The sequence below is a fragment of the Salvia hispanica genome, chromosome 4 (assembly GCF_023119035.1).
Source record: "Salvia hispanica cultivar TCC Black 2014 chromosome 4, UniMelb_Shisp_WGS_1.0, whole genome shotgun sequence".
Classification (NCBI taxonomy): Eukaryota; Viridiplantae; Streptophyta; class Magnoliopsida; order Lamiales; family Lamiaceae; genus Salvia; species Salvia hispanica.
Window position 1 is genome coordinate 6,151,885 of NC_062968.1, and position 21,113 is coordinate 6,172,997.

A 21,113-nucleotide genomic window follows, 5' to 3' on the forward strand; every position below is an offset into this window, starting at 1 on the left:
CTGTTTTCATGGTGTTTAATGCTCTGTTTTATCTGTTATTCTCGTTTGATTCTCGAAGAAGATGAATTTTGTTGGTAGTTAGAATCATATCTGCTTTTGTCAGTACCTTATGCATGTCCTTTTGCTTTTCTGCAGTTTTTCCAGACCCTGTTCGTTTAAGGATATTGGTCCCCACTGTCTGTTTCTCTTTTGTTTGTCTAATTTAGGAAAGTCCGTCTAGTCCGTTAACTCCCGTTGTTTTAAAACTTTCAATATTTCATTTCTCAAAGTCATGAATGTTCCGTACGTTCTCGTTTCTTAGACCCAGTAGGTAGAGTAAAATAGTTTAAGTCTCTCAGACCCAGTAGTTTTAGTACTTGACCCACAAATTGCGTGGCAGCAGCCAACCCCTTCCCAAAACATTCCAAATGCAGTTTCGTAACACATCCATCCTCATGGGATCGATCTTTTGCTTCCATGTACTAGTTGTAGTATAGTGGGTTGAGGTTTTTGAAGAAATTAGTGTGCACCCAACGATCCCCGTCTTTAAGATTCATGGTCTTCTAGCCTTTGTGAACTAGTTGAATCCTCTGGACCTGTTAGCCTTTGTCGGGGACGGATGGTGTTATTTGTTTGTTTATGAATGTTTTGGTGTAAATAGTTTACTTATTATGTTTTCTTTTGTTTCTTTTTTTTAGTTTATGAGCAGAAGCTCCAGGTTCGGACACTGAAACAACTCACCTGGTTGGAGAAGCGCCCAGACAAGTTGGCGGGTCAAGGAAACTATATTCCTATTTACCACCAGATCGCGGCTTACAACAGCGGATCCAGTTCACCTGAGTTCAGAGAGTGACGAGGAACCGACCTCGACGGTTAAGGAGGAACCAGAGTCAACCTCGGAGACAGAGGAGGAAGGTGTCGACGACGACCCGGAGATCGGCTCGCTCACTGCCCATTTAGATGGCGAGCCTGCCCAGGCTATTGTTACTACCAGCGCCAGAAGGCGATCGACATCAAAACGAACGTGCTGGGCATTCTACCTAATTTCTCTGGGCGGAGGAACGAGTGCCCCTACGAGTTCCTCAATGAGTTCAGTACGCTTTGCAGTATTCAGAAGAGGCCCAATGACACAACGGAGGAGGACTACCGCCTACGCGCGATTCCATTTGCGTTGAAAGGAGAGGCCAATACATGGCTACTAAGGCTGCCACCGGAGTCCATCCGCACCTGGAGAAATTTCAAGATGGTCTTCTTAGACTACTTTTTTCCTTCAAACAAAACCAATGCCCTCAAGAAGGGAATTCAGGAATGTAAGCAAGATTATGATGAATCTATGAGCCAGTATTGGTCGCATTTCAAATGATTACTCGATGCCTGCCCTAATCACATAATAGTGGACACTTAGATCTTCTATCTGTTCTATGAAGGAGCGAAACCTGAGTCTAAGGACCTGATGAATACTGCGAGTGGAGGAAATTTCACCAAGAGGAGGGTGAGCGAAGCCCGAGAGATTCTAGGAACATTAATTGATGCAAAGAAGGCATACGATTCTCCTCATACCATCTGGAGAAGAGGAAGTGTAGATGCAAATTTTGCAAAGTGAGGATAGAATGGATGCTCGAGTGGACGCAATGATGGATGCTAAAATGGAGCAGCTATAGAAAACGATTCTGACCGCCATGGGAAAAAACAACTCGCCTGACCCGATGAAAAAGGATAAGCAGTCATCAGGCCCGGAGGATGGAAACAATTGTTATGGTTCTCAATGAGGGATGGATTGTCCAGCCCAAGTAAATGTTGTGGGAAATTGTAATCAGAATAATCAGAGCAGTAATTGGAATCAGTGGAAAATTAAAGATGCTCCATGGAGGGACAATCCATGCTTCAGATGGTCTGATGGGAATCAAAACCTTCAACTACAGAATCCTAACTCAGAAGGAAACCAATTCAACTAGCCCGGGAGGAATCAAGAAGGACAATTTAATTAGAATCAAGGAGGACAAGAAAATCAGTCCAACTGGAACAATAGGAACCAAAATAACCAAGGAAACTCATATGTACCCCCACACCAGAGGAATAACAACTACCAAGGGAATCAAGGGCCCGGTAATCAGTACCACAACAATCAAGGAGGTCAAGGAAATTTCTGCTCAAATCAGGGGAATGGACATAATCACAATCAAGGGCCAGGTGATAGTCAACCGAACTCCAGACCCCAGAGAAATCTAGATGATATGGTACACGACCTAGTCAGTTCTCAACAACACATGCAAAACAACTTACATGCCAACAATGATGTGGTCCACAAGCTTCAGGATGCTCAGCAGGAACACAAGGGTGCAATGGATCTGATGTTGAAGCAATTGTCTCAGATCGCGACTTCCCTGAGCGATATGCGAGGAAATGAAGGAAGGATTCCAGCCTCAGTAAAACCATCAGGCAGGGCAAATGTCAGCCAGATTACCCTGAGGTCCGGAAAAGCATATGAAGGACCCAAGTTGAAAGTAAATGATGAGACACCTGTGCCGATAAGCGAGGATGTCATCCACCCGGTCCAGCAGAAAGAAGAAGCCAGAGCAGAGGATGACATACAAGCTGGTGATTTGGAAAAACCGCTATCCCGAATGGCTGACCCATTTTTCCTAGACCCAGAGCATGAGGTGGAAATTGAAGAGGTGAAAGAAGAGACTGAAGAATCCTCTAAAGAAGATTCCACCAACGCAGTGAAGCGGGTGAAACATTTTCCCTACCGAGGGGATTCCAAGAAGAAAAAGGATAACCCCGTGGACTTCATAGAGATCTTTGGCAAATTGGAAATTAATCTCCCATTCCTAGAAGCTTTGAAGATGCTCCCGTTCAGCAAATTCATTAAGGAGTTCATCGGAGGCAAGGCAAAATCCGATGGAAAGATCGTGATTGGGGAGAATGTATCTGCAGTAATTCAAAAAAGGATAATGCCGTCGAACAGACTGACCCAGGTATGTTTACCTTACCTATCACTATAGGAGGTGTTAGAGTCGAGCATGCTATGTGTGATCTAGGTGCGTCTATTAATATGTTGCCGCTTTCCATATATAAAAAATTAGTAGGAGCACGAATGACAGATACGAAAGTGATAATTCAATTAGCAGATAGATCATGCACTTGTCTAAACCCTAAACCCTAAAAATCAAAAATGATAATGACTTGTCAAAAAGTAAATGGTGGCTATAGTATATATAGTAGAAAACTTTCTTTTATCATGTATATTTAAAAATGTCCACAGTGATAAAAATGTGAAAATGTATTTTACGAAGGACATTTTGGGATGAAATTATCATCGGATACCAAAAATATAATTTTTCAGATATAAAAAACGATATAAAATAAAGATCATGCATTATTTTTGGTTAAGAATGAAAATCCAGGTACTAATTTATGTAATTCACTCTTTTTAGTAAGCATGAGCTCATTCTCAGTTGTGAAGTATTAACTCATGCTTAGTTGTCAAACTGCTGGCAAAAACATATACAATCACTTTTTATTCCTATAATCAAAAGATTATGTGTTGTAATAAGAGTGTATGATATTGGTGTGGTGGAGGACGAGGTCGTGATGGTAGAGGTGACCGAGGTTGTGGGACAGGCGACCTTTCATATTGTCCCAATGTTGATTGTTATAATTGCAGCAAACATGGACACTATGTGAGATGAATTGATTGAATGAGAAAAACAAAAGAGAGAACAAGATGAATTGATAGAGGCTGCGACCTTTAATTTTGTTTTCACGATTTTTGAGTCTAGATGAGAATACAGATTTTATAATCATCAATTAGTTAGATAATAGTAGTACTAAGAAATTAAGTAAAATATACACTTGCAGTTATTTTTATTATAAATTTAAAAATTATTTAATATTAAAATAATTGGATCTGAACGACTATTATTATAATTTTAACAGTAACGCCTTTTACACCGATTTTTTTTTCTTTTAAGACTAGCATAAAGTTCCTTTTAAAAAATGATCTTATTCAAATATTACAGTCCATGGTTAAAAAATTTTCTAAAGTGAATATCGTTGAACTATGTACAGTGGATAGCTGTTGAAATTCATAATTTAGCCCAAAAAATTTATCAAAATTAAGCGAACACTAATGGATATGGTATGACAGTGATTATAAAAAATAGTCCAAAATTGAGTAAGACGCGTTACAATAACTATTTTACATTTAAAAAAGAGTAGTGATAAACGTACGTATACGTACGTACATAACTGAACTTTTTTAAACATTTTATATTGAAAATCATTTTATAAACATTAATTGATTTAAAATAAATTTCATACTAATCATTTTGCAACACTTCAATAAAGATTTAAAATTTATACTTAAATATTTGTATATTTAATAAAATATATATTTTCTACTAAATATTGTATATTAATTCAAATCATAGTCGAAATCATGCTACGATTCGACATAAAATTTCTATATCACTTCTTTGTTATTGCTACATATATTACAATAAATAACAAAATTAATTTTTAATTAAATTCACTTAAATCTAAAAATTTTTAAAATATTATGTACATGTACAATTATGTACGTTTATCTTTTCCCTAAAAAATATAAGTGTAAGAGACGTTATAAAAATAGTCCAAAATCGAGTATGAGGTGTTACAATAACTACTTTTGAAAACTTAAGTGTAAGAGCCTAATTACATTTTTAAAAATAGTCCAAAATTTTAATCTCTGTCTGAAATCAACAAAAATGCTTTAAGTTGTGACATCATTTACTATTGTTTATGAATCGAGTAAGAGATGTTACAATAACTATTTTAATATACAGAGTATGAAATTTAGTTTAGTTTCGAGTCAAGTGTAGAATAAATGAAAAAATCGATGATCATTAATTAATTAGGTAATAATAAGAAACAAGTAATCCTAATAATCCATATGAAATTTAATTTCATTTCATTTTTTAGTGTAATAATAAAATAATTGAATATGAATGAGTATTATCATTTTTATTTTATTATAATTACATATTTAATTTTATATGTTGATTTTGGAGTGAAGATATGCAATATACAAAGAAATAGTTGCAAAGACATCGGCCACTCAGGATACTATTTAACCAACCATTGAATCTTGCAAATATTCATAGATGATGAAGTGATTCCTTCATATGATTGAGTTCCAATAGAAGAAAGTTTAAATTTTGATGCAATGAATTTAGATATAATTATGGAATTATCCAATGGATCTTTCCTAATATAAATATTAAATTTGGAAAAATTAATTTTTTCCTAAATTATCGTAAAGAATAAATTTGTAATACTATATTAACTTAATCAATGATAACAAATTTGTTTTGAATGTTATAAGATGCCTAAAGGATAAATGTCCAATTATATACAGACAATTTATGTAAATTTATTACTACTCGTTAATAAATTTAGTCAATTCTCAAATTTTTGAATAAAAATTTCCATGTTCAAAATGGTAGTCAATTTTTCTTTAATTATTTGGTACGTATGGTTCAAATGTTCATATTATACCACGAGTATCAAAGTCGAGCATGCGCCATTTTTCTCCTTGGATAAATCTTAGAATGGTCGAAATGGGATTTTATTAGTTATCACAACAGCATTGTTAGAACCATTATTAACAGGTTTCTTTAGTCAAAGCCTAAATTAAACCTTGAGAATTATTACTTATTTTTTTCAAAAAAAAAACTTGAGAATCCAATTTAGGGCATCCACAATGGATGCCCTAGTGGAAGCCCTAGTGGTTGCCATGTCAGCATTCTCTATCTTTCTGCAATGGTGGAACCCTAGTGCATGCCCTATCTCTTATCCACTTTTCATTTCAATTTTAAATCATTATTTTTTTAATTTGTTTTTAATTACTATAAATTATCAAAATACATTATTTCAAACACCACAAATGCAAAAAAAAAAAAAAAAAAAAAAAAAAAACTACATTACTTAATAGAAAAGTGGAACTACATCATACTTAAATTAAAAAAAAAACTACATTAAAACTAAAATACTAAAAAAAAAGAAAAAACCAAACTAGTCATCTAAATTCAACCTCTGCGCCAAATTCTTGATCATATTCTTAGTCCTCTGTCGGGCTTCCGGATCGGTTTCTTCACGAAGGCTGTTTTGGGCGTCAAGTATAAACCTATACTCAACCACCTCGCGATAACCTCCGAACTCCTCGATCGCCCTGTCCATGAGCTGAACAGATGGAGCAGGCGCAGCCTGCGGGGGGCCGCTGATCCAGACGCGCCCGCCTTCGCCTTCCCTTTGGCCTGGGCTTTGGCAGCCTTGGTACCAATGGGACGTCTAAAAGTAGACGTAGGCGTGCCGGAACTCCCTTCCGGCTCAGCGTTCAGATCCACAGGAGATGGGCCGCTGCTCGTGTAATCGCCAGCGGCGGTGTTCTTCGTCCGCTTCGGAGCCGAGGATCCAACCGGTATCCCTCCGTTGAACTTCCCCTTGTCCTTCAAGATCAGCCAAACATTGTACAGCTTGAACTGCCCGAACTGCCGTTGGTACTCGGACAACGACTTGTTGAGGACATCCTCCATGCTCTCACCGCTAGCTCTTCCGTCCCTGTTCCTATTGTAGATATAGCAGAAGTTGTTGACGTGGAGCTTGATCCGATCCCAACACTTGCGCAGCTGAACCTTGGTCCGCTTGAACGCCCACTTTGGTTTCACCTTGTTGTAGCGTTCCTCAATGCGATCCCACATCCTGGCCGAAGTCTGGTTGTTGGAGGCTATCGAATCCTCCGATACATCGACCCAACACTGAGCCACCTTCAGGTACTCATCCAACTCGTAGTCAGTACGCCCTGTTGCGTACTCCTCGTTCGGCTCATCGTCTGGGAGTGGGACTGGGACCGATGGCGCCTTTTCTTTCCGCGCCATCTTCTTCTTCCCTTTCTTCGGCGGCGGCCGCACAGGGGCAGGAGGTTGCCCACAACTAGGCTCCATGTCCTCAACCCGATACTCCTCGGTGCCGAAGAACGGATCGAACTCAGAGTCGGAGACGAAAGTGGATCCCACAGATCCAGGCGTCTCAACCCGGTAGTCTTCGTGGCCGGGCCACCGGGCGCCGCGGCCGCCGCTTCCTCCTCCAAACATCGGCATATCGTCGTCGACATTATTCGGGCTCGGGTATTGACTCGGATCCATTGTTGGAAGTGTGGATATTGAGAGAATATAGAAGAGAAAGTGAAAGGTTTGGTGTGTGAAAAGTGAAGAAAATGGAGTATTTATAGTGGTTTAAATTAGGGTTAAATAATTATAAAAAAAAAATATGGCTCGGGCTCGGGCTCGGGCGCGGCTCTGCAATGGGCGCCCGAGCTCACGCCCGATCGGTCGGGCTCGGGATCGGGCGCGACCGAGGGCTGCAATGGATGCCCGACCGCGCCCGAGCCCGATCTCGGCCGATCGGGCGCGCGATCGGGCATCCATTGTGGATGCTCTTACATTCTAACATAGTAACATTTATATTCAAGTAAAAATATAATTAACATTCCAAATCCTCCAAAGAAATTGCATTTGCTGTTTTTGCTTCAATTTAATGCACACATTATATATCGTACTCCCTATTTAAAATAATTAATTAGTTAAGTTTAATTATGTATTGAATTTTTATTTCATATAGTACTAATATAGTATCAAAATAATGCATTGAACAAGAGATAATTGTCTATTAAAATGGGATATATGGGGAGTACATTTTTTCTCAGAAATAGCATTAGGTTATCATGTTCAATAAAGCTAACTTTGGCGTATATGGGAAATAAGCAATAAAAGTCATACCATGCGTATTTGACTTTTAAACGATCGTTATCTACGGAAAAAAACTTATTACATCAAACAAAAATGCAAATGGGATCTTCTTAATCAGAATCTAAATAAATTCAAAACAACCGAAATGATTAATTCATATGCAATCATAATAAACCCCAAATTTCATGATTAATTCAAATGCAAGCATAATAAGACCCAAATTTCGGCAATTTACCACTTCACCGTCACAAATTTATGAGTTAACTAGTAGTATATAAATCAATAAATGATAAACAAAGAAAATAACACACATTTAACAATGGCATTTGCTTGGTGTGTAGCTCTCATTTGCATAGTCTATTTTAACCAAGTAATAAGCGCTAATCAAACCACCTTACAAACATATATCGTCCATGTAGAGTCGCTACAACTCACCGATCTCGGTTCTTTTTTGGAGGCGCCGCGCATCTTGCATCGCTACCGCAACGTGCTCACGGGTTTCGCCGCGAAGCTATCGGCCGACGACTTAGAAGCGCTTCGCGGCATCAAAGGTTTCATCTCCGCGCGGCCCGAGCAAGTGTATGAGCTCCACACCACCCACTCCCCCAATTTCTTAGGCCTCAACCAAAATGTAGGATTTTGGAAGGGATCCAACTACGGCAAAGGCGTGATAATCGGGTTGCTCGACACCGGAATCACGGCGGGCCACCCCTCGTTCCACGACCAAGGGGTCCCGCCCCCGCCCGCCAAGTGGAAGGGCAAGTGCCAGTTTGGCCCCAAGGGGTGCAATAACAAGCTGATCGGGGCAAGGGGCTTTGACGGCCGCGTGCCTGCGGACGAGTTAGGCCACGGCACGCACACGTCAGGCACGGCCGGGGGCAATTTCGTCCGCGGCGCGGCCATCTTCGGCAACGCCAACGGCACAGCGGCCGGCATTGCCCCTCTTGCACATGTTGCCATGTACAGAGTATGCAGCCCCGATAGCTGCACCGAGAGCAGCGTCCTTGCAGGACTCGAGGCCGCCATCGAAGACGGCGTCGATGTCCTGTCGCTGTCGCTGGGAGGGGATTCAGCCCCCTTCTACCGCGACAGCATCGCCATCGGCGCGTTCAGGGCCACGGAGAAGGGGATCTCCGTGGTCTGCTCGGCCGGGAACAGCGGCCCGGACCCCCGCTCCCTGTCGAACGAGGCCCCGTGGATCCTCACCGTTGGCGCCTCCACGATGGACAGGAAACTAACTGCCACCGTCGTCCTCGGCAACGGCGTCGAATTCGACGGAGAATCGGCGCATGGTTTCCCTCCCACAAGTGAAGCGGAAATCTTTTACAACAATCCAACACTCTGCGCGGAAGAAGAGTTGAAGAGTTATGGTGTGAAAGGAAAGATAGTAGTGTGTGACGAAGGGCTTATTACAAGAATAAGTAAAGGGGAGGCTGTGAAGAAGGCCGGCGGCGTGGGGATGATACTCATAAACGGCATCTCTCCAGCCTACACGCTTTCCGCGGAAAGGCATGTTCTCCCGGCATCACACATCAGCTACGCCGACGCAATCGAATTGAAATCATATCTTAATTCCACCAAACACCCCAAAGCCAAAATCATATACAAAGGAACCCAAATTGGGAAACAAATCCAAGCACCAGCGATGACATCTTTCTCATCCAGAGGCCCCAGCATTGCAAGCCCCGGAATCCTGAAACCCGACATCACCGGTCCCGGAAACAACATCCTCGCCGCCTGGAACGCCTCCATCGACGACGACACCACCACGTCCGGCTTCAACATGATCTCGGGGACCTCAATGTCGTGCCCGCATCTCAGCGGCGTGGCGGCGCTGCTGAAGAGCGCGCACCCAGAATGGTCCCCGACGGCCATAAAGTCGGCCATCATGACCACCGCGGACCGGGTGGACCGCGGGGGGAAGCCTATCAGCGACCAGAGGCTTCTCCCCGCGGACGTGTTTGCCACTGGGGCAGGGCATGTCAACCCCACCAAGGCCAATGATCCCGGGCTTATCTACGACATCCGACCAGACGACTACATCCCCTACTTGTGCGGGTTGAATTTCAGCAACGCACAAGTGGGCGCTGTTGTGCATCGCAGAGTGGATTGCGAGAGAGAATCGAGCATTCGAGAGGCGCAGCTCAACTACCCGTCGTTCTCGATCAAACTTGGATCAACGGCGCAGAAGTATACAAGAACTGTTACCAACGTTGGGAGAGCCAAGTCTGTGTACAAAGTGAGCGTGGCTGCTCCTGCCGGTGTGGATGTGAAGGTCAAACCGGGTAAGCTTCGATTTAAGAAGGTGGGTCAGAAATTGAGGTACAGTGTGATGTTTAGGCGGTCGGGGAGTGGGGGAGCCGATAATAAAATAGTTCAAGGAGAGATTAAATGGAGGTCGGGCAAACATTCTGTTAGAAGCCCTGTTGCAGTTATATTTGGATGATATGCTACATACCTTATACGAGTCTCTTATGTGAGAACCGCTCTCGTTCGATACATGTTTAACATTGTTCATTTTTATTTATATATTTACTTTGATTCTAATGCATTGAAAAATGTTATTGAAATTTTTAATTTCACAAAATTTATAAAAATCAAAGCTCGATTTGCTCGTTTCTCTATAATTTTCTTTTCCTTCATCAACACTTTATAGTTTATACCATGTGAAATAATTCTAAATATTTACAGATGACAATACTCATAAATTTGAAAACACCAAGCGCAAATAAAAGAAAATTAAACAAACAAATATTCACCGAATTCGTCATATTCTTCTAAGTTCAAAAAATTATGAAAAATAATAATATGGGTGAAGTCTTGCATTGTTGCTTGATTCGAGTGCATAACTAGGGTCTAGCCGTCTAGGGATGTAAATTGGTTACCCGATTAAAAAAACTCAAAATTTTGGCACCCGATACCCGCATCCAATATTCCATCGGATACCCAAAATGGTGTATGAGTTCGAGTATTATAGACAAAAATTTATGTGATGGAAGAAGTATGGCGGTTTTAGTTTAAAATATTCACTTTATTAACAAAAGTTGTAGTAATATTCACTAGAGCATTTTTTATTGAAGCAATAATTATAATAATACAAGCAATTACATAATTTTACACGTATCATTTTTCGGTTTCGATTTCACGTATAATTTTAATGAAGTGGGAGTCTCGATTTCATGGATAAAAAGAATCATAAATGGATTCGTGAGATAAAAATATAATACTGAATTAGGTAAATTAAAATAAAAGTAATTGATACAATCGATTATCGAGGAATGAAACTGTTTAGGTCGTATTTACAATCACTGGTCGTTCTCTTGGAAAAGGAACTGCTATGAGATTAGATGACGAAATATTGACGAAAGCACATCAATATGTATTGTTCAATTATGAGGCCGTAAGACCATATATTGAGTAAGTTATCTTGCCTACTTTTATTTATCGTAATATATGTAATTTTTTGTTTGAAAAGGTTTATGGTATAATTTCAGGCAATATCGGGCAATAGTTGAACAATCTAATCCTCGTGTAGCACGCCATCAGCGGGAACGCATCCACATTGAAAGCTTTCCTGATTGGTATGCTCAATATGTAAGTTATATACTCCAAAAATGTAGTAATGGTGAATATACTGTTGCTTTTTTTTATTAATTTAACTTCTTTCAATAGGTCGAAAGGTTAATCATCCATGGAAAAACTCCTAACATTAAGAGATTTGAAATTAGTTGCTCGCCGCCTAATTTTATCGAAGTGAAATATAAAAAGTATATTGCAAATGGTTTTAGGTTTCACACGAAAGATTTGGAGAGTACGAAGAAAACACAAAATTGTGGGGTCCGTGTAAAAGCCACAACGTCAAGTTTTTCAAGTACTAGAGATCAAAATCCAATGTTAAGTGAGTTGGACTATTATGGAATTCTAACAGATATCATTGAGCTAGATTATGGCAGTGGACGTCGAGTTGTATTGTTTGACTGTTGATGCACTTTTTATTAGCACTAAAAATACCTGCAAGTATACATGGTGGATCTAGTATAGCTAAAGGTCAGTACCGGGATATCGAACACGGGGAATATAATTGCTACTGGCTATCATGTACTAAGCGTCAAATACTATCTAGAGAAACAAAAGTTTCGGTGTGAAATTTATAAAACTAGACATAAAGTAAAACAATAAAAGCAAAGAAGATAGAATTAGGCAAATAGAGGAATTTCAAGGATAATGATTTCACTAACTCTTTAGTTATTCTAATTAGTTCTACGTTCATCCGACTCAAGTTTTACCACGATTTTTCCCTATCATGCATCAATACTCATGTCACAATTATTGTATGAACACATAAGATAAACCAATCAAAGCTATCACCGATCAAAGATTGACAATAATCAAGATAACGGCCAATTAGTCGAACAAAAGTTCAAGAAAAATCAAGTGGAAACGAGTTCTGAACATTAAACATAAAAAGAACTACTTAAAAGTCAAATACTATCAAACCTCAAAATTCTATTGTTTAGCAATCCATAGACAGATGAACTAAAATAATAATTAAAGTACGAGACATGAAATAAACAAACAAAACCCAAGGATGAATCTTGAAGTCTTCATGCTCCTCTTGCCTTGCTTCAATCTCCAAGAATGATGGAAGAATTAGGTTATGGAGTAGAGAAAGAGGATGGAGGGTGAGCCATGAAGGCTCCCCTTTTGGGGGCTATGGAAAGGTTGAATTCTATGAATGAGGTTATGGGGTATATATAGGCTTTAGAAATATTTAAATTTGGTAATAAGTTTCCTCCAAGCATTAGGAAAGATGTAATTTCCGTTACCCATAGTAGAAGGAAAAGATTTGGCTTCACAAGATAATATATTATTTCCTTCTTCAAATTTCCGCTTAGACTGCAGCTGGCAGCTTTGCGCGACTTTGGTAGAACGGTCATAAATCTCTCCATAGAACTCCGATTGAAATGATTCTATTACCATCTTGACTCTCTTTTCAAGACGAAGAGAATGGTGTGTAGAACGCCCTGATTGGAATTTAGGATTGCTGGAAAATTGAGTTTGAAGACAGCTGTCGCGCGCCGCGTTTTTGTGGCGGGCCGCCGCGCCTTGGCCGGCGGTCGCCGCGCGTAGTCCAGAAGCTTTTGACTCTTTGTGGCGGTCGCCACGCACTTCCCGGAGGTCTCCGGGCGTGTCTTTGTCAGCCTATGAGCTCCGGCGGTCGCTGGACGCCAAGCTCCAAATTTCCTACTTTCGCGTTTTGACTCCCTTTTTAGGCTCAAATATGCACATTTCTCACAAAACATGTCAAAATACCAAAATCGATAAAATATGCAAATAATGGACATGTAATGCAACTTTGACCTTAAAAACGGGTCAAATAATGGCCTTAAAACCTTGCAAAATCCGAGTGTATCAACTGTGAATGGGTGTCAAAAGGTAAACGACTGAAGACGGATGTTGATGGATTTACATTAGCCAATTTGTCAAATGTGAAACACCACAATGAACAATTTATTCTGGCATCCCAAGCTGAGCAAGTTTTCTATATTGAGACCTACCTTTGATTCTTGCAAGGTGAGTTTTTTCAATGAAATTATTTTCAAAACGAACGATGTAATATATTCACGGGAATGATAATCTATTGTTGCTAACATAGATTATATGTTTTAATCATATACTGTAGGTTTCAATTGAATTTTATTATGCGATGTGATCAAGTTTAAAGTAATTTTTGTTTTACTCCCCAAGTATTTGATGAAATGATCTCAAGTTTCAATATATCATTTTACCAGCTATTGTCTTTACTTACTTTCACTCCAATGTATGTAGTTACATATGGCTTCTAAAGGAGGGAAGCAGATTAAAAAAAAGTGCTCGTTAACAGGAGGAAAGGAATATGTCAGCTCAAAGGTTTACATCTAGTGAAGGTAAAAAAAAAAGCTCGGCTTCTAGGTGATAGTAGGGAAGGAAAATCATTTTATTTTTCGATTAAATAGTGAAACTAAATAGAATCTGATGGATTTATTCTAACAACAATATAACATCCAGATTCAAATAATTCCACCCCTAAACGCCATTTTTGCTGCATTGTAATCTCAATAATCTCATGAAAGAATTATTAAATTCTAAATTTTCTTCCTATTTTTAGGTACTTTATCTAGTTAAATTCTAAACCCGTCATATTAGGATTTAGTAGATCCATTGCTATCTCTTGTAGTGGTTAACTTGAGAGGCCTTTCACCATTAACTAAGTTTCAATAATAGACTTATAATCACCACTCATCCGTTCCAATGATATAATATAATATTTTATTTTGGATGTCTCAAAAATATATTACATGTTAAGAACTTCATTCTAGACTAGTAATTTTTGTAATCCTTGTGAAAATTTAAATCAGCTAGATTAAGTTGATCTTTTTTGTTTAGCGTACTATACTGTTAGGTAGTTAACATATATTTTTAATATAAATTGTTATAATGATTAGCAGGGTTTATAACTAAGAAAACAATGAGCAGAAATAAAGAAGTTGTGAATATGGTCACATATTCAAACCATATCCATAGGAGTGTGCCACCATTGCCAAATTAGGATATAAGTGTTGATATCGAAGAAGAAGAAGAGGATGGTAATGGGCAATCACACACTCTAATAAGCTCCTTAATCTTTCGGAGAATAGACTAATCATATATTTTTTGTGCTTAAAGGTAGTTCATCGGGACATGAAACTATTGGAAAGAAAAGCAGAGGCCCTACCTATATGTCAGATATTTGGGGCTGCCCTCCAAACCTACCACTCATTTCTGTCGAGTATAATGAGTTTGGTCAGCCTATAGGTGGTGAAAAGAGCAAGCTTTGCCATTTCTTAGGTTCAATTGCAAGAAATGGCAGATATTGTCCATTAGATGTTAATAATTGGCGTGCCATGCCGAAGGGGAAAAAAGATGGCATGCTCAAATTCGTAAAGGTAATAAAATTTCAAAAGAGTGTAGTTTATTTAATTTATCATGCTCTTTAATCCTTCTATGCTTTTGGACTAAGTTAGATTTTTAGTTTACTACATTTGTTAAGCATTTGTTATGTTATTTAACATGTGGCTTACGTTTTGACATGCATTGACCTGACTTTTTAATGCTCACTTTTCATGGTAATCCTATTATCACATATATTTAGTGCTTAATACTTGCTGTGAAGCTGTGTGTGTTCTTGCGTGTGGTTTAAATCATTGGATCTAGTTTTGCTAAAGAGTACTTTTTTGAACAGATTATCACACTATATTATTCTCAATTCTTAATTATTATTTAAGTTCTATTTTACTTAACTCTTAAAATTAATAAGATCTATTTTTTATTCTAGACCATTGGCAATTATATATACATAGTTATAACAATAATGTATGTCATTATCTAATACACGATTCACTATCCCTATCATTGCTGAGAAATGGGTTGTGGCCTCCATCGGAGTTAAATGGAAAAGTTGGGGCATTATTTGAAAACAAGGTATTGGGCTGTCGTACCTATCGAGCATTAAATAAGGATGAAAAAGTTTTAGAAGATCAATGGATCAATTGTCTTGCTTACTGGAGAACGGAAAATGCAAAGGTTTATTCTAGTTTTTCTCTATGTAATGATATTTCATTTAAGCTATGAATCTAATCATTTTGATTTTTGACTTGCTATTAGAATATAAGTAAGAGAAACCAAAAAGCTCGAGCAAAGAAGTTAATGAATCAAAGAACAGGAAAGACGTCATTTGCACAAGTTAAAGAAAAATTAATAATGTTTTCTTTTTTCTATGTTTAATTTCATCATTATTTTTATGGCATATTAGTATCCTAACAATATACATATTCCTAGACAAAGGAACACGGATGATGCCCAACTCGTGTTCAACTTTTTAGTTCCTGTTTTGTTCCTTCGAGTGGAAACACGAGTGATGACGTATCAACTAAAATTGTATGTTTCATTACATTTTCTCATTGTATGGAATATATTATGCAATTTCATTGTGTACATTCATTCTTATAATTTTGTGAACAGGAAGCAATGGTCGACGTAGTAATCAACTTCCCAAAGGTGCCAAAGATCAAAGGACAAACCAGGTCATGTAAGGAAGATGGGTAAGGGAGTGTGTCCCACATACGAGTGGAATGGAACACCAAGAAGCACATCGGACCGTTTGCTAATAGAGTATAAAGATAAAATTGCATAACCAGAAGCCATGGTTGCGGCAAAACAAAGACCTCAAGCTTCGCAAGCAAACGTAAGGCGGCGAGATGTGACAAATTCTGAATCTCTCTCATCACAGGCTACGACTCAAGCTGATCTGGTATCTTTGTTTTTTTTCTATAGTTTTGAAATATATTACATATTAAAAATAGTTATTAATCTATTTATTTTCTTGGAGGTTGGGACATATGTTTCAATAAGGAGTTTTCTCACCTAAAAAATTGTTGCTAAGGGATATATTCATAGCATCGATCCAACTACAAGAGTTGGCGGACAAATGTTAGGATTGAATTGGTGTGAGATATGTGTCGTAGCCGTGATTGAACCCAAGGAGCAATTGATCAAGCCCTATGATAACTTTCAAGAGCTTTCCCAAATACTTGGTTATATGATTGTTTGGCCTATAGCTGTGGTATATTTTATCATTTATAACTTATAATTAACAAATGCATTTCAGTTTGATTCATAATTCACATCCGTCCTATACATGCAGGTGACACCCACTGAGTGACATCCATTGGACGTTTATATTTCTCGATCCACATTTAGATGGCAGGTACTCTAAATTTGATTAGTAATTATATTGTTTGATATACTTGGCTTGATTTATACTACAGTGGACATTTGCATTCTCTTTGTGTGTAGACTTACTATTATTGCATTCAATTTCAATTGGATATTTGTATTTTAATTCACTAGATAAGAGCTCTACATGTATTGTTTTTGCCTGGCCTTTGTATGCAGATATTACAGTATACTATTTTCTGTAGTTATTTTATAGATTTGCATTAGTGCCTATGATTAGTTTTCAGTTCTTATAATATATATTCTAATGGATGGTGACACAACGGTGAAAAAAGTGAGAACAAATGCATTGTTTATTTGGTCTAATAACCCTCTTTAAATCTTCAATTTAGTCACATCTATGAAACTTTGATAATCCTGATTCTTTGCCTTATGTTATTGACACACTTGGATTTTGCATGGTTTTAGAGGGTAGTTTTGTATGAATCTAACCATATTCTATCTATTATTAGACGTGTTTGTATCTACTTCTCTATTATGTTGGTATTTTGACCATTTGTGAAGAATGTGTAGAAAAATGTACAAAATATGTGGATATGCAGTAGCTCTGGTTCGAGACAGTTTTATGGAGATTTTGATGTTCGACTAGTCCATAAAGCATACCATTGTATTCGTCTTTGAAAGAGCTTTGCGTGGATATCCTAAACGTTTCAATCGGAGTTTGGTAGAAGAAGTTATGGCTGTTTTTTTACAAAGACTGCGCAGAGTAGTGACATAGCTGGCGACCCGCCGGGTTCGTGTGTAGACGAACCTGACGACCCGCCAGTAAAACACGGGAAAAATGCCGTAGGCAGCTGGCGACTTCGTCCAACAGTTTATTTCGCGCCCAAAGTCAACCCTGGGTATATATATACCTAGGGAACGCCTCCTACATCATTCTACACACCTCCTACCCCAAAAATACTAGTTTTTCACCTAGAAATAAGAGAAGAATGAGCAGAGGACGAGTATTCATCGCAAGATTGAAGACGAGGCCTCCAATCCGCCCAATCCAATCCTAGAAGTTCATATTTTAGTTTTATTTTTGTTGTTTTTGACTTTTGTGATAAACATGAGTAGCTAAATCCTCTGTAGAGTTCTACGGGAGAGATACAATGATTCTTATGTTTAATTGATTTCCTTTTTCTATGCCTTGGCTCATGTAGTTGTGTTGCTTTCTTTTGTGCTTGTACATTTATTTGACTGATCACTTTATAAATGCATGTGGATTTTACTACAAGAATTGAGAAGTGAGTAGTTTAATTTGAAAGACAAGGAATTGACGTCTTTGTCAATATAATCGAGAGATTTGAGCCTTTGAATGAAGCTAAGTATCATAAGAGCTATTAGGAGTTGTTGCCTTAGTTCTAGGAAGGAGTCTTCGATTCTAGGTAGCAATCTACAAATTATATGCTTCGAGAAAAGATATAGTTTTACCTTTGTGATAGCTTAATTAGGGGTGGCAAATCGTGCGTATTGTGTCGTTATCATGTCGACACGATAACAACAAACACGAACACGGCCAGGGGCGGAGCCACGGTGGGGGAGGGGGGCCCTTGGGCCCCTCACCCATTTTTAGGATTACTATATATATATTTGTATGCAGTGTTTAACATATAAACAACATAGTGCAGTTGGTCTAATTTTCAGTCACTTGCTTCCGCTGTGCTGGGTTCTAATCTCTCCAGCACCATTTTTCATATTTAATATATGCTCCTTCCATTTTTGAATCATCATTTAGTAAGGTTTATGCTTGTAGTTCATTTGCTTTTCTTTCTTCTCAGTATTTTTGTTTACTTTCTCATATTCATTTATACCTATAGTACATTTTCTTACATTAGAAATTTTTGTTAATTCTTTTTAATCTGTAATTTTGTATAAATCATTTTAAATTGTAATAGTAAGAGATGGTTTTTAAAATTTAAGAGTAGAAAATAATTTTTTGACTATAAATATTTTAAATATTAGTACATATACTATTAATAAAATCAATTTCAATGTTATTTCCTTTATTATAAAAAATTTGGAATAATAACTCTTTGATCTAATAAATATATAAAATCATACTATTTCATTAGTAAAATTGATATTATATTCTAAAAAAATGCATCATCCATTTTTCACGCTTGGCTTTTTATATTGCTTATGTCTGAGTTGTTTTCGTGTCATTAGCACTGAAAACAATCAACAAATTTTAATGCTCGTTTGGGCTCCCCACAGTAAAATTTCTGGCTCCGCCACTGAACACGACCCGTTAAGAAAACTCCAAACACGAACACGAACACGACCCGCTACCCTCAGACACGAACACGACACGAACCCATTAACGACACGAACAACTTCGGGTCAACACGACACGATAACAACACATATATGACACGACACAATAACGACACTATAATAATTATATTATAATATATAAACATTATTTATAATATTAAATTTTAAATTTTAATTTTAAAATTTTAAAATTTTAAAATAAATAAAATAATAATAATAATAATATAATATATTAATCTTATTTCTTAATGTGTAACACGAACACGACACGAAATTTTCGTGTCCTTATCGTGTCGACACGGTAAAGACACGAACCCAATAAGCTCTGACACATACCCATTAATTTCGTGCGGGTTCGTTTCGTGTTATCGTGTCGTGCCAAAAATTGTCAGCCCCAAGCTTAATAACCCTTGAGACCCTTTGTTGGCATAGTTTGGAATTTAGTTGAGCATAGGATAGTTCTTATCGATCCTGTAGGATTCTACCTTCCTCATCTTTAATCTACATCCATTATCTTTTACCTGCTTTCAACTCTCTAGGTTGTTTCCAATTGTTTCAATTATTGTTTTTGTCACACCTCAACCCTTATGACGTATGCACTTACTATAAATAAATTCAATATTGAAAATAAATAATCCACACGTATTGTAAATAAAACGCACATATTATATAATTTCAAAAACCAATATTTATCAAGTACATATTTCAAAACATTATGAACAGTAGTGGACCATCACACCACTCTATATACTATACATTTATCTATATTTAAAAAATTATGAGAAGGAGAAGGTTGTCCAAAACGCATCAGCCACCGACCCTGATAACATGTGGAGTTCCTATGACCCATGTCAATCAAAAACTTTACTAATATCTTATTCATGAAAAATATTAGTGGTTTATATGAGCCACAACTCAGTGCATATAAATTTTCACCTTTAATTTCACATCCCAAAAAAATCAAACACATTCTTTAACCAATATATATAACAATAACCAACAAATATTAAAATTAATTCCATATACATATGCATATGCCACTCTGTTCAGTTTATTATTCTGTGACAAATAAAGTCTGGTATCTGCCCGGAATTCCTCTATGACCCGAAGGTCCCTCTGTAATTGGACTCATAGGTCCATCTATGACCCGAAGGTCCCTCTAAAATTTCAGATCCATTGCAAAGCTGTCACAGATCCTCTTTAATCACATGATTCATGTACTTTCAAAACCACATGTAACATATATCAATGTCATCAACTATATATCTATATTATATTCAATCAAATAATTCCAACATAATATATAAAACATATCCATACAAATTTCACACCATATGATTTAATTACTCATTGAAATCCAACAATTAGCAATCACTCAAATATCACATATAAAATTAAAAGTGTGATTTATACATATCTGACGACAACAAGTAATCAAACACCCGAATTCTCTTTTTTATCTGCAACTTTGTATAGCAGGAGGGGTCAAAAACTATTTTTCATTCTTTTTTTCTTCCCTTAATTTTATTTCTTTCTAATTCCTCTATTCTCTCCCTCCCTTTTTGTTTCACTACGCAAATATATATGTAGACGAGTTCTCAAAGTCGGTTAAGCCGACAATGGTTACATTTTCTATACTATTTATGTAATTTCAGATCCTTATAATGACATGTCCTGCATGCAACATATATAAGAAATTAAGTTAACACGTATAGTACATATCCCAAAAAAAATATACCATCACTTTTCTACTTTTACTAATAACTTACGTGTATGCATATATTTCTTCACAAAAATACTCTCAAGCATACACACACTTTATTACACATACATATACTAATACACGTGTAGAAGAGTGATCAATTGCTAACTCATCATTTAATTATTAACCTCAATTAATTTAAGACTACATGATTTTAAAAAACGTGTGGTCTACAATTTGCCACGTGTAATTTTCGTTTTTATTACTTAAATCGAAAAAAATTTAAAAAAAACGCCAAATTAGGATTTTGGATGAAAATGTCAATATAGTGTTTCGAAAATATCAACACAATGCTTTGAGAATGTCAACACAAATTTAGGATTGACATTGTATATGCTTTATATTACATATTATCTTAATTGTATTGCCATTAGCCTATATATGAAAAATACGAAAATTCTAGATTTTTTTTTTCAAATTTTGACGTCGGAACATATGCATGTAGTATATCGTTGGAATCCTTATAAAATTATCTTTAATTTGATATATGTTATATGAATTTAAAGTTTTGG

General features: G+C 37.3%; 1 protein-coding gene across 1 annotated transcript; it reads left to right on the forward strand.

The window, feature by feature from the left end:
- Positions 1 to 8,085: 8,085 nt before the first annotated feature.
- On the forward strand, positions 8,086 to 10,212 carry LOC125220255 (subtilisin-like protease 3). Its single transcript, XM_048122414.1, has one exon. The coding sequence runs from the start codon at positions 8,086 to 8,088 to the stop codon at positions 10,210 to 10,212; it is 2,127 nt and encodes a 708-aa protein (XP_047978371.1).
- The last annotated feature ends 10,901 nt before the right edge of the window (positions 10,213 to 21,113 follow it).